The sequence below is a fragment of the Chiloscyllium plagiosum genome, chromosome 2 (genome assembly GCF_004010195.1).
Source record: "Chiloscyllium plagiosum isolate BGI_BamShark_2017 chromosome 2, ASM401019v2, whole genome shotgun sequence".
In the NCBI taxonomy this organism is placed as follows: domain Eukaryota; kingdom Metazoa; phylum Chordata; class Chondrichthyes; order Orectolobiformes; family Hemiscylliidae; genus Chiloscyllium; species Chiloscyllium plagiosum.
This window is the reverse complement of record NC_057711.1, coordinates 7,964,355-7,979,915: the sequence shown is the minus strand read 5'-3', so window position 1 is coordinate 7,979,915 and position 15,561 is coordinate 7,964,355. Positions and strand designations below refer to the sequence as shown.

At 40.1% G+C, this 15,561-nt stretch overlaps 1 protein-coding gene across 7 annotated transcripts in view; it reads right to left on the bottom strand.

The window, feature by feature from the left end:
• nek1 (NIMA-related kinase 1) overlaps positions 1-15,561 on the bottom strand; it is a 162,909-nt gene that overhangs the window by 52,687 nt on the left and 94,661 nt on the right. For all 7 annotated transcript variants that reach the window (XM_043703496.1, XM_043703514.1, XM_043703532.1 and 4 more), the window contains 4 exons: positions 14,302-14,379; positions 5,142-5,237; positions 2,586-2,759; positions 972-1,040 (listed from right to left, as the gene is read on the bottom strand). In XM_043703496.1, coding sequence (XP_043559431.1) covers positions 972-1,040; positions 2,586-2,759; positions 5,142-5,237; positions 14,302-14,379 — 417 coding nt within the window. The remainder of the gene's footprint in view (positions 1-971; positions 1,041-2,585; positions 2,760-5,141; positions 5,238-14,301; positions 14,380-15,561) is intronic.

Here is a 15,561-nt window from a genome sequence, read left to right as displayed (position 1 = left end):
TCCTGTTCCCTGGATGCTGCCTGACCTGCTGCGCTTTTCCAGCAACACATTTTCAGCCCATTTCCCTCTGACTAATGCGCCTAGCACTATACTTCAATATTCAAGGGAAATACATAAATAAACAAACACACACCTAAATATCTCCTCAGAGAATAATCCCATCAAGCTAGAAAGGAAATTGGTGAATATTCATTGCACTCCACGAATGGAGAAGTATATTCCTCTTTCAATAAGGGGACCAAAATTGTACACAATACTCCAGGTAAGGTCTTACAAAGGGTCCACAGAACTATCAACAAGCTCTACTCCTATACTCAAATCCCTTTGCAACAAAGGCCAACATTTGTCTTCCTAATTGCCTAGTGAACTTGGACACTGGATGTTTAGTGATTCATGAACAAGTCCACCGACACTTCCCAGCATCTCTCCAATTTAAAAAATATTCTGCCAATTTTTATTTACTCTTCAAAATGATTAACTTCACACTTATTCACATTATTTTCCACCTGGTATGTTCAAGCCATTCACTTAGTCTATCCAAGACCTCTGGAAGACTCTTTGTATCCTCCTCACAACTAAGGATCTCACTAAATTTGATGTCATTTTGAAGCATTACAATTACTCTTCAATTGGTTAATTCTGAGCCACTTCTACATGGCAGCAACCAGAAGCCAATCCCATTACTGTGGTCCAAACCTCTACATTATCCTTTGATAGGAGCAAAATATGATAAAAGCCTTTCAGTCCCACTGAGCCCACTCTTTGAAAAAACTTCCCAATTCATCAGATTCCCTGGTTTGTTTCACAATGTTGTGTTAAATATACATACAAATTCCAGTTTAAAAAAGAAGCAAGAAAAATGGTGCCCAATGAACAGGAACACATATGCTCCAGGAATATAAAAAACTTCTAGGACACTAAGTTAATCTTTAATCAGAAATTAGATTTGATGCATAAAATCACTCACTTACCTGAATAATGGAAGCACCAGTCTTTTTCATTTCCTCAGATATTTCCTTCACGGTTTGTGTTTCTCCTTCCTGACACCAGAAAGAAAAGTGAAATAGTGTTATTCTTGTGACCCTCTTAAGTTTTTTTTTGAAAGATGTGGGCATTGCTTATAAGGTCATAACTTATCGCTCACCGCTGTTTCCTGCTCACAATACAATGATTTTTTAGGCTTGAGAAGGCAGGAAAAAGAGAGAGTTAACCAGCATGGAATGGGGTACCAGAGAGGCACATAGTCGAGTCGAGTCCAGAAGGAAATCAATAAACCAGTTATATTTTACGTTACATCATAGATTGCAGGTCATTCCAATAGGATGTGACACTTTGAGAGCTGTGGAAAACATACAAAATCTGCTAGGAACTGAAAACAGACAGAAGGTGGATTGTTTTAGAGCAAGACTGCTTTAATAGAACTGCAGTGTAACATCCCAAATCTAGAGCCAAGCACTGTCTATCCCTTCCACCTATAAATCACTGAATCAGATTCACCTGTTTTTTTTCACAATACTGTGTTAAATATGTAAATAAATTCCACTTAAAAAAACAAGGATATTGACAGATTTGTTGTATATTATTGAAATTTTCTGTTTTTACATGGGAAAAGTTCATCAACATTCACCTCCAGGTGTTTGTTATCGTTCAAACACAAACACGTCGGGCAAGGGGATCATGGAGCTTAGCTGTAATTAATGCACTTAGCTCCTAAGATCAAAACGTCTCTGAAGTTTTATGGACAGCAATGGTTGTTTGGAGATATAGAAACAGGAATAGGTCATTACAGGCTGGTCTGCCATTCAATGAGATCTTGATTCATAAGATCATAAGGAATAGGTGGAACAACTCATTTGACCTTTCAGGCCTGCTCCAACTTAACTCCATATTCCCACATTTGGCTGATAACAGATTTAACATGAGCAACTGATACAACATGAACTGCCACTTGAAGAAGAGTTCTGAATTTCTATCATCCTTTGTGTATCCAAGATTCTCATAACTTGACTCCTTAAAGTTCTGGCTCTCATTTTAAACTTACTTAGGAGATTGCCAGCAGCAGAAATAGTTTCTCGCTATTAGATTAGATTCCGTAAGTGTGGAAACAGGCCCTTTGAGCCAACAAGTCCACACTGACCCTCCGAAAAGCAACTCACCCAAACCCATTCCCCTACATCTAACACTATGGACAATTTAGCATGGCCAATTCACCTACCCTGCACGTCTTCGGACTGTGGGAGGAAACCGGAACACTTGGAGGAAACCCACGCAGACACGGGGAGAATGTGCAAACTCCACACAGACAGTTGCCAGAGGCGGGAATTGAACCCGGGTCCCTGGTGCTGTGAGGCAGCAGTGCTAACCACTGAGTCACCGTGCCGCCCAATCTTCAACAACTATGTGCCTGAAACACTGTGCCTCACTCCCTTTCACAGGCAAGGAGTTAAATGCATTCGACAAGTAAAAATACCTTTTACGGGACAAAAGCCATGGGTATGATATATAATTCCACTGAAAACACAAGTCACAGTCACTTCATATTTCAAAAAGACATCCTTTCAAAAGGAAAGTTAAGATACACTTACAATGCCTACATCTTTCAGTGCAGCAGTCATGGAAATAGCAGGTGTACAGGACTTGGCTGGTGACTGGGGTTTGGAAGATGGGGCTGATGCTTGTCTTCCTGGGGAAGAAGATGATGATGCAGCTGATGCCGTAGGAGTAGCCGCAAATACTTGCTTAAAACCTTTTGCTGCAAGCTGAACAAAATTTGAGAGAGTGTATGTATTACTGTCATAGAATTACAAACATACAGGTCTCATTGCAGGAAGGAACTACCCAATTAACTCTACTTCCTTGTTTATTGTCTTTGTCCTGAAATGTTTCCTCTTAAAGTAAATATTAAATTCCCTAGTCTTCCCAGCAGTGCATTTCAGATTCTACAACAATGACTTGAAAACGACAAACCGTTTAATGAGGAGGTGGCAGGGTGGCTCAGTGGTTCGCACTGCTGCCTCACAGCATCAGGCACCTGGCTCAATTCCACCCTCAGGTCCTGACTGTGTGATGTTAGCAAATTCTCCCAGTGTCTATGTGGGCTTCCTTATAAAGCTATGCAGGTTAGGTGGACTGGCCATGCTAAATTGCCAAATCTGTCCAGGGGCGTGCAGGCTAGGTGGGTTAGCCATGGGAAATGCAGAGTTACAGGATTAGGGTAGCGGGGTGGGTCTGGGTGAGATGCATTTCAGACGGTCAGTGTGGACTCGATGGGCCTAATGGCCTGCTTCTGCACTGTGTAGATTCTATGATTCTCTAACACAAGATAATCTGAAATAAAAATTAACCCAAGCAAAACTATTTTCTTCTTGACCCACATCAAGTTATTGATTTTTCTGTTCAGAAACCTTTGGCAGTTTCTTCCAAGCTTTAAAAGGGCATTTAATATGTACCATGGTAGCTTCGCCACTGAAAATTAAGAGCTCTTATTTGTCACCATATTACATTCCACATACAATGTCCATCTCATAATTTAAATCAGTGTGGATATTTTAGTTCTTTTCAGAACCATCGGGTCAGTTTCCACATTTATTCTACCTTGACCCGGCGTCAGTAGCTTCACATTTTACTCATCTGTCTCACGGATACCACATCCAAAAGGAGCCAAAATTCCTTTCTACTTACCATTACAAAAAACTGAAAGGAGCATACTCATAACTCAAAAAAGCTTCTTTAAACTCAACTCAATGTTTCTTGTTAGGTTAACCTGAGAATCAGCACACAAGTTCCTGAGTTTAGCTCCATTAAATCCACCTTCCTTTCACCTTGGTAACAGTGCCCACCTCTGATCTCTTCTTTTAGCTATCTACTATTCAAACCCTAATATACCTTAGCGCCCCATGAGACTTCCCCAGTGATTAGGTTAGATTAGATTCCCTACAGTGTGGAAACAGGCCCTTTGGCCCAACCAGTCCACACCGACCCTCCAAAGAGTAACCCACCCAGACCCATTTCACTCTAACCAATGCACCGAACACTATGGACAATTTAGCATGGCCAATTCACCTGACCTGCACATTTTTTGGACTGTGGGAGGAAACCGGAGCACCCAGAGGAAACTGACGTAGACACGGGGAGAATGTGCAAACTCCACATGGACAGACAGTTCCCTGAGGCCGGAGATAAATTTCCCAAAAAGTTACTGACCAGAAGGCCACCACCACCTTCAAAGGGCAACTAGGGATAAGCAATGCAAGCTGACCCAGCCAGCCACACCCGCATTCTGAATTTAAAAAAAATCTTAAACCCTCATTAACCGTTATCACAGCAAATTGCCTAATCATCAAATTTTAGTCTCCCAGAGCATCAGGAGACTCTGGTCATCGCCTTCAAATCTCTGCATTGCTGTTCCCCACGATGTGTCGCATCTAACCAAACTACAGATTACAGATGTTTGATTCATCAACATTGACTTACTTTTTATTCATGTCCTTGAACCCCTGCCCTTGGTAAACTCCCACAATACTCAATCCTCCTACCCCTGTTACTTTCTTACTCTCAGCCATCTTGTACTAAATGCAAAGGAGTTGTACTTAAATCTGGATGCCAGATAAGCATCTCCAAAAAGTTAGCAACAGTGCATCAGTCAGACAGACTATAGTACTGAGGCAAATTTGGATGTTGTGAACTATGAAAATAAGGCTGTGCCTTCGAAAGAGATCATCGAGCAGCAGCATGGACTTGTGAAATAGGAGACCAAGAATAGATCCTTGAAGGACAACAAAATAATAGTACAGGAACAGGAAAAATAAGGGAACAGACTATGACTGTAATGTCAGGTGATGCAAACTTCCAACATGTATCTTTGTAAATAAATGCTTAAAGTGCTCAAAATTAGTTTCACGTCTATCCTTCATTTCCTGGACACAAATCTCTCTTTTCTTAAAATCTAAAAGAGCATTACATAAATGTACCAATTGCAGATAACCAAATATTCTGATCATGAATAATTTTAATTATTGTTAGCATACAACACATTCGATCATTTAACATTGAAACAGACAGTGTAGGTAGAAAGCATAAATCTTTCAGCAAGAATAAAAGTTACATTGGACAGTACTTCAAATGAGAAAAAAAGTTCTTACATGTTCTTCCCAGGCCTTCTTTTCTCTTTCATAAGCCTCTCTTCTCTTTTTCTCAAGTTGCTCTTTAAGAACTGCAGCACGTGTATTTGCTTGAGCCTATGAACAAAGTTTAAGGAAATTCTACGAAAGAATTCATTTTCAGCAAGTATATCTTTAATTCTGTCCTATCAAACAATTTATTCTATGTGGCCATAATTAAAAACTGCACTGAGATATTTTGGTGAACTAGCATCTAAATGAAATGTAACATTTTGCCTGGGAATCTGGTGGAGGCAAGATCCACCGGGACGAAATTGGACAGTTATCTGAAAAAGGAGGAATATGAGGAAGTGATGAAATTATACTATTCTAACTGATAATATAATTATCCAGAGGCTTAAGTTTATGCACTCAGGAGAGCAGTTCAAAATCTCACCATAAAAAGATGTCAAAATTTCAGTTTCTTTCTGAAATTACAAGCGAGTCCAATGGTGACCATGAAACAATAGTTGATTATCACAAAATCTAAAAAAAATTAAGGTCTTCTTAAGGGAAGGAAAATCATCCATCTCACCTGTTGTGGCTTAAATGCAACATCAGATCACAGCAATGGAGTTAATTCTTTAAAATGGCCCAACAAGCTACTTTAACCATTATATTGAAAGAATGGATACCTGCCAGATGATCTGGCATCAAGCAAAGCATTGGGAACAATATCCAGCGAAGTCCTCCCTACTAATATCTGGGGGCTTGTGGCAAAATTGGGAGAGCCATCTTAAACAAGTCCAGCAACAATGCGAGAATAACTGTATCCCAAACAACACCAACACAATATCGAGGGAAGCCAGGCCCATCAACCAGACAGAACCACCAGAATGTGACAGGAGAGTTGGTACTGCACTCATTAATCAGCAGGGAGTTGTCCTGGAAGTACTCAACATTGACTCCTGACCCTGATTACTTCCTCTTGTGACCCCTGGGCTGATGAATCATTCATACTTCACACCATTTGGAGGATGCATGAAGGCAGTAAGGGCAGACTCCAGTGGAAGAACTCAATGTCCTTCACAAAAAATGGCTTAGCAAAATCAGTACTAATTGAGCTGGTTGTGTCCTAAATGATATAGTTGCTAGTCTGGGGCTGCAGCAGATGGTAAACAAAAGACAAAAATATGTATCAACTCTTCACCAATCTGTGTCAGATGCATCCAAGCATAATAGTATTGGTAGAACGGATTATCGCAGAGAAAAAAATTCCATCTTCACATTGAAGGTATCCTCAATTATGATGGGTAGTACAAGGAACATGCTAAATGGGATTGATTTTAATATATCAAAATCATTTGGCAAATTTACAACCACCAGTAATAGCAAGCTGCTAGCTTAGCTTGGGTTCATGAAGAGTGCAGGCTGGCAAGCCAGGAGCAGCACCACACATATCATGTGTGATGAGGGGTCAACCTGAAGAAGGTATGAAACCAGGACTTGTGCACCAAGTAGCACAAGAAACATATGACAGACAGAGCCAAGATCCACAGTCAATGGATCAAACCTCTGCAGTCCTGCCAAATGCAATCATAAATGGTGGACAATTAAACAAACTCACTGGGAGAAGGAAAAACAAAAAATATCCCCATCCTCAATGATGCAAGAGTCCAGCACATTGGTGCAAAAGTCAAGGCTGAAGCATTTTCAAGCATCTTCGGACAGAAATGCCATGTAGACAATCTATCACAAACTATCCAGAGGCCTCCTGCATGACAAATGCCAGACTTCAGACAATTCCATTTGCTCTATGTGATGTCAAGAAATAGCTGAAAGTAATGAGATTATAAAAAAACCAATGGGCATCAACAACATTCTGGCAATAACACTGAAGACATGTGCTCCAGAGTTAGCCATGTATCCTCATTAAGGTGGTAAAAACAATGACTGCAGATGCTGGAAACCAGATTCTGGAGCCGTAATTTGCTGGGTTGGAGTTATCCTATTTCTCTTCGTGTGCATGACATACCTGAGCAAGTTTCTACATTGCCAAGTAGATTCCAATAATGTCACTCCACTGGAATAACTTAATGAGGATACATGATTCTGGATTAGTGGTGCTGGAAGAGCACAGCAGTTCAGGCAGCATCCAATGAGCTTCGAAATCGACGTTTCAGGCAAAAGCCCTTCACCTTTGCCCGAAACGTCGATTTCGAAGCTCCTTGGATGCTGCCTGAACTGCTGTGGCTCTTCCAGCACCACTAATCCAGAATCATGTATCCTCATTAAGTTGTTCCAGTGGAGTGACATAATTGGAATCTACTTGGCAATGTAGAAACTTGCTCAGGTATGTCATGCACACGAAGAGAAACAGGATAACTCCAACCCAGCAAGTTACGGCTCCCTCTCGCCTCTTCTCCACATCCCCCCCACCCCAATACCACCCCCATCAGTCTATCCTTAATCAGCAAAGTAAATAAAGTTATCAACAGTGCTATCAGACTGATTTTTTATTTCTTTCTCCCCCATGAGATTTGGGTGTCACTGGCTAGGCCACTAGTTATTACCCATCCCTAGTTGGCCTTGAGAAGGTGGTGATGAGCTGCCTTCTTAAACCGTTGCAATTCATTTGGCACGGATATACTTGTACTCTCAATGCTTTCAGTGAGGAAGTTCCAGGATTTAGACCCCAACAGTGAAATATTTCCAAATCAAGATGGTGAGTGGTTTGAAGGAGAATTTTAGGTAGTGTTGTTCCCATTTATCTACTGACCTTGCCCTTCGAGGTGGTAGTGGTCATGGGTTTGGAAGGTGCTACCTAAGGAACCACGGTGAATTTCTGCAGCACATTGTGTCAATAGTACACAGTGCTGCTACTGAGCATCGGTGAGTCAGTATTCATGGATGTGGTGCCAAGCTAGTCAATGTTAAACCTGAAAATGTTGATGGTGATCAATTCAATGATGGCAATATCACTTGATGTGAAGTTGGTCATGCTTAGATTCTTTCTTGCTGGAGACCACCTGCTCAATGACTCACTGTTTTAAAGTTCCTCCAGAACCATTCAGCTTCTTAACTCAAAGCCCTTTTCAAACATGCACCAATGAATCAAACTCAAGATGGGAACCATTCTAAAGAATGTTAGGTTTGATTGGTTTTGTCCATTTCTATCTCTGCAGATGCTGCCAGACCTGCTTAGTTTCTCCAGCACTTCCTCTTTTTACCATTCACTGGAAATGGAAATTGATCAGCCATATAAATACTGCAGCTTCAAGAGCAGTCCAGCAGCTGGAAATTCTGCACTGAGTAACTCACACACAACTCCTCAAAGTCAGTCCACTATCCACAAGGCACATGAAGAGTGTGATAGAATACTCTCCACTTTCTTGGATGAGTGCAGTTCCAACAACACTCAAGAACCTCAACATCATCCAGGACAAAGCAGCCTGCTTGACTAGCTCACAACCAAATACCTTCAACATACACCAAGTGAATTTATCCTTCAGAAAGCTAGGATAGACGCGAGAAGCTGAATGACCTTCTTCTATCAGTAACCATTTTATGATTTCCAACAGAGTTTATTCATTCGGCCGTTGTTAGTACTGGGAGATATTGCTTTTTAAATGCTTGTTTGTTCCATTAGTTCATTTTGAATTGCTTTGACAACCATGCAGAATGAAGAGCTAAAAGAAATTAAGAATCTAATCTCTGGTGGAAACAAGGTAGTGCAGGAGACACCATCTCAAAATTAAGACTCAGACAGGAATTCATTGAAGCATCTTACTACTAAGAACAAGAAGCTTCATGATTTTCTGCATTTTTCAGCCTTTTCTTGTTGACAATGTTCAACAAAGTTCCAAATTTTGATAACTTAGACAGAGTGCAGTGCACTGTCCCTTTCCTTTGATGTTCATACTGCAGAATTAATGATTATTCAACATGTCCTCAAACAACTCCAATTTAAAAAAATTCTCACACACATTCTCAAATCTCTTGTATTTATTTGCCTTCTTCACTCTGTTACTTCCACATGTTCTGTAACCATGCAGAATGGTGATGGCTGACAGAAAAAAAAACTTCAGAAGAATGGAATCATGCAAGCTCCTTGATATTTTGTATGAGTTTGTCATCAAATTATGGGATGTTATTGATGCAAAAAACTTAAATCAGAACTGGATATGTTGGTGATGTCATGGCAATGTCACTGGACCAATAATCCAGAATGGTAAAAACAATGACTGCAGATGCTGGAAACCAGATTCTGGATTAGTGGTGCTGGAAGAGCTAAATTGCTGTGCTCTTCCGACAATAATCCAGAATGGTAGGCGAGCATTCTGGCAACACTGGTTTGAATTCCGCCACAGCGAATGATGAAATCCTAACAGTCACCATGTAACCACTGTCAATAGAAACCTGTGTGGTTCACTGGTGTCCTTTGGGGAGGGAAATCTGCCATTCTTACTCAGTATGGCCTAATTGTGACTCCAGGTCTGCAACTATGTGACTGATTCTTAACTGCCCTGGGCAATTAGGGATAGTCAATCACTGCTTTTCCAGCTGGCTACACCCACATCCCATGAACAAAACAATTGAAAAATACAAGAATAGCCAATTCAATAGACAGACAAGAATGTGATTTGTCGTGAGGGATAACTTTGAAACCAAATAGGAGATTCAAAGTGGGCCATTTTCATGATGTCATAATGAAAATCTTACAGAATGAATTCAACAATTTTTTTCCATCCGATGCAGAAAACAATTAATTTACGGATCTTGAAATATTTTGTTTAAAGGCATACAATTAAAGTATTCAATATACTGCTGTTCATATTAAATTAATGTCTTTTTTCTCACATTTAAAAATGATGACCAACCCCACTGACACTTCGAATCTCATACCAAGAAAAACAAAAGTTAAATCAGAATTAAGTATCTTTGGCAAACAAATTTTGTAAAGAATCCTAACCTTGAAAGTTGGTATTCACCAGCTTTTGAACACAGGTACATGAAGGCTGACCACTTTTACAATTTACAAATAATCTAACGTTTGGTTAAAATTATTAATCTGACTCATTAAATTAGTTCATTGAGCAATTCGACATCTCAGAACAACTCAAGTTTTCTAAGTTGTCCCCCACCTTGTTAGAACCATCTTGAGGCTCCATAGATATAGTTGTACACAAACATTTATGGCAAAAAAGAAGTTTTAAATACTACCAGCAATCTAGTCAGCCTATTCTAATAGAAGAGTTCAATAGGTATATGAATTTACTTTTCTCTTCTCAGATGCAATTAATCCTATGCCAAATGTTCAGTTTCTTCAAGTTCTCCTGAACTAGTCCTTGTTGAACTAAAAGTTGAGACTCAACTTTTTTTTTTATTTCATCATGCATCTTTTAAAGAGCAATTGTATTTCTGTGAAAATGCTTAAAAACATAATAATTTTTAAAGAAGCCTTAAAATCACTTCAGATTCAGGAACTTAAATTTCCAAAACTTGAAATTTTAAAAAATTGGTTCAACATTTTCTCTTGATAGCTTCAATACACAAACATTCCGAGAGCATTGGGATCATTACCCCCTACAAAGAACCATGGTTAAAAGAGGAAGAGAGGATTAGGTAGAAAATTCCAGAGCACGAGCTGAGGCAGTTCTGGAAAATCTCCAAGTATTTGTGAAATAAAAAGGTACTAAATCACCTCTGAGTGGTGAAAACAGAAACTCACTTCTACAAAGTGGTTCAGCTTTCATTGAATTTACAAACAATAAAAGGAAACAATGTTAGCTGATCTGTCATGTTACCTTACTACAACAAGGTAATGAGATTAGGCACAGAATCTCTGTGCGTGATTTAATGGTTGGTCGGTGAGTTAAAGAACAAAGATCAGGCCCTTCAACCCACCAAGCCGGTGCTGATACATGACAACTTTCTAAACTAAAACATTTTGTCCCTATACAGTCTGTATATCTCTATTCCATACCTATTCATACATCGGTCAAGATGCCTCTTAAACACTGTTATTGTATCGGTTTCTACCACCTCTTCTGGCAGTGCATTCCATGTACCTCACCCTGAGTAAAAAAACTTGCCTCTCACATCTCCTTTAAACTTAACTTCCTTTACCTTAAAGGAATGTTCCCTCCTAAATGACATTTCTACCCTGGGAAACAGACTATACATTCGTTTCATCATTTTTAAAACTTCTATCAGGTCGTCCTTCAGCTTCTGACATTCAAGCGACCCCAAGCAGCTTGTCCAGTCTCTGCTCAAAGCTAAAACCCTTCAAACAAGACAACAACCTGGTAAACCATTTCTACATCCTCTCCAAAGCCTCCAGATCCTTCTGGTAGTGTGATCAGAACTGTACATAATATTTCAAAAGGTGGCCCATAAAATTCCATACAGCTGCAGCATGACTTGTCAATTTTTATACTCTATGTCCTGATGAATGAAGGTAAGCATTGCATAAGCTTTCTTGATCATCTCATTCTTGTTGTGCTATTTTCAGGGAACTGTGGGCTTGATCATTCTCTGCATGTTGATGTTTCTCAGGGTTCTGCCATTTACTGTATAATCCCTCCTGTGTTAGATCTCCCAAAATACATCACCTCACATTTGTCTGGATTACATTCCAACTTCCATTTCTGTATCTATATCCTGCTGTATCCTTTGGCAATCCTCCTCACTATCTGCAGTTCCCCAAATCTTTGTGTTATTCACAAACTTAATCAGACCACCAATATTCATATACAAACAACAGGGGTTTGCAAGGTTTGTAGCTCAGGTTGAGGTTTAGGATGTAGGTTTGCTCGCTGAGATGTAGGTTTGATATCCAGACGTTTCATTACCTGGCTAGGTAACATCATCAGTGGCGACCTCCAAGTGAAGCGAAGCTGTTGTCTTTCTCCTGGATGGGGTTCCTGTGGTTTGTGGTGATGTCATTTCCTGTTCATTTTCTGAGGGGTTGATAGATGGTATCTAGATCTATGTATTTTGTTTATGGCATTGTGGTTGGAGTGCCAGGTGTTCGTGTATCCTGGTGGCTAATGTTCTTCCTGTTTGTCCTGCGTATTGTTTGTGGCAGTCCTTGCATGGAAATTTGTAGATGACGTTGGTTTTGTCCACGGGTTGTACTGGGTCTTTTTTTTTTTTTACAGGAAGAAAGTTAGCCACCAGGATACACGAACACCAGCTAGCCACAAAAAGACACGACCCCCTCTCCCTCGTAGCCCTACACACGGATGAAAAAAAACACCATTTTGACTGGGACAACACATCTATCCTGGGACAGGCCAGGCAAAGACATGCCAGAGAATTCCTAGAGGCCTGGCACTCCAACCACAACACCATAAATTTTTTATATTGTCATGCCCTAGTTTATCAACATACCTCTCACAAGAATCAGCATCCACTATGCCCTTTTCATTTGTGAATACCAATGCGAAGTACTCATTTAGGACCTCACCCACATACTCCAGTTCCATGGATAAATTCATTCCTTGGTCCTTCAGTGGGCCTACCCATATAAAAAGCCATGGAATTTTCCTTAATCCTGTTTGCCAAGGACATTTCATGGTCCGTTTTAGCCCGCCTAACTCCTTGTTTAGATTCTTTCCTGGTTTCTTTATTTTCTTCGAGGGTTCTGTCTGTTTTCAATTACATTGGTAAAGGCATGAGAATAGTCTGCTTGTTTCCTCTCCAACAATGCCAGTTGAAGGAGGGTAAAGGTGCGACAAAACCATAAATACCGTAAAAAAAGGTACAGGCAGATAGATTACTGATTAACAAGGGAATCAAAAGGAAATCAAGAGTGGATCAAAACTTGGGCTGGAGGCCACAATCAGATCAGCCATGATCTTACTAAATAGTGGAGCAAGTTCAAAATGCCAAATAGTCTACTTTATTCATATATTTATGTGACAGAATAAAAAAAAGTTACAGCATAGAGGGAAGCCATAGAAGGAAGAAGGCACTCCAACTGACCATTACAACTTAGTCCTATTTGCCTCTTCCCCCTACCTTTGCACATTGTTTCTATTCAAATAACCATCCAATACCATCCAATGTGGGCGGCACGGTGGCACAGTGGTTAGCACTGCTGCCTCACAGCGCCAGAGACCTGGGTTCAATTCCCGCCTCAGGCGACTGACTGTGTGGAGTTTGCACATTCTCCCCATGTCTGCGTGGGTTTCCTCCGGGTGCTCCGGTTTCCTCCCACAGTCCAAAGATGTGCAGGCCAGGTGAATTGGCCATGCTAAATTGCCCATAGTGTTAGGTAAGGGGTATGGGTGGGTTGCGCTTCGGCGGGTCGGTGTGGACTTGTTGGGCCGAAGGGCCTGTTTCCACACTAAGTAATCTAATCTAATCTAATCTAAACCCCCTTGAATACTTCAACTGAACATGCTTTGACCAGGGTTATGCATTCCAGAAATGTGCCACTGGTGAGAAAATGTTTTTTCTCTCATCACATCTGATCCTTTTGCAAAGCGCTTTCAATTTGTGCCCACTCAGTCTTAAGGCTCATAAAACAACATCTACTCTAATCAGCTCCCTCACAATTTTGTGAATGTCTATCAGATCTCCAAGGAGAACAGTCTCAACTTCTCCAATCTATCCTCTGAACTGAAGTTAATCATCCCTGGAACCATGTAAATCACTAGCTAATTTACATTTCAGTTGAGGGATTAGCATCACTCAAGAGTGTAGTAGAGGATCATCTTTGCAATGACCCAACAGGAAAATGTCAAAGTTAAACTAAATAGTTTAAACTGAAGCTCAGCTCATAATACCTGAGTAATGACTGGGATAATGTTATTAAAATGGCAAAGCAGAGGGAGGAATCTCTGAAATGTATTCAGAAGAACTTCCACTTTCAATGAGGCATTGCTAGATCAGCCAGGGAATGAGATGAACTAATGCAACAATGTTTTATGTGAAAATATTCACCTGAGAGGGATAATTGCATCATAAGGATTAGATTCTTAATGGAGAAGAATAGGGGACAACTGAAAGAAAAACCTCTTAAGTGGACAACCCCTTATTCTGAGATTATGCCCTCCAGTCCGAGACTCTCCCACAAGGGGAAACAACATCTCTGCATCTACCCTGTCAAGACACTTAAGAATCTTTTTACTTGTTGTCAGAAGAGGTTTAAGGTTTTCAGAAACTGGTGCCAAAAGGAGCTGTCAAATCTTACCTTAAGAGCCTCAATTTTTTTGCGCTTTAGCTCAGCCTCATCGCTAGATTCTTGTCCATCTGAACCATCACTGTCGCACTGAAAACCAGATATGGATAAAATGAATAAACTAGTGTGTTACACTCCAAAATATTAAGCTATCTTAATTACATTAATAACAGCTTATTGATTCTGTAACACAAGCTATTAAGCATATATTTGGCTTCTGAGCAGTAAGTATTCTTAACATACACACTTTTTGACTTAGTGGCTGACAATAATATGACATCTTAAAGACTACTTCCCTGTAATGTTATCAGACAAAATTCAGTACCTAGTCATGCAAGAAACTGTTTTGACCAAAGGTTTAATTTGAGAGGTAGATTTGAAAGTGTGTACATGCGCATGTGTGCCTTAAAAGGACAAGTGAAAAGTAAAGGTGCACAAAAGGATGAAGGCAGCAATTATCAATCTTCGGGGTTGCTTAACTGAAGGTGCGCCACTAATTCTATATGCCCAAACTAAACTATCACAACCACTTGCCTGAAGTTATTTAAGGATGGACACAAGATGTTCTGTGGCTTTGGTCATTGCTGACAGGAGTAGCTGCTTGAGTCCAGGAGAAAGAAAGAGTTTACCAAGGAAATGTATTTGCCTTGTGAAATTAATTGATAAAAGAGTGCCCTATTTTCAGAGTATTGGTGCAGCATGCATTTCAGGAACAAAAGTCAAAAAGGTGACAGGCTGATATCAGCATTTTGGGATACAGTTGTGGACACAATCTTATGAAAGAAGAAAATCATTCAGTCTGATAACATCAAATGCCTGAGGTTGGGTTCCACTGTTTTATAGTTATTTAGCCAAACACCTCTTGAATTGAGTACAATGATCAAAAGCAAATAAAGTGTGACCACAGGCATAAGAAATCCAATGACAGAAATATGACATGCAGTTTGGTTAAAATCTGATGAAAAGTAGACTACGTGCTGAACCATCTAAATAACTCATCATGGCCAATGAGACTGCCATAGTGTTAAAGGTTTAGATGGAGAGGAATTTCTTAAGTGTGTACAAGGCAATTTTCTGATTCAATATGTGGATGTAAAGGTGCAAAACTTGACCTACTCTTGGGAAATAAGGCAGGGCAGGTGACTGAGGTGTCAGTGGGGGAGCACTTTGGGGCCAGTGACCATAATTCTATTCGTTTTAAAATAGTGATGGAAAAGGATAGACCAGATCTAAAAGTTGAAGTTCTAAATTGGAGAAAGGCCAATTTTGATG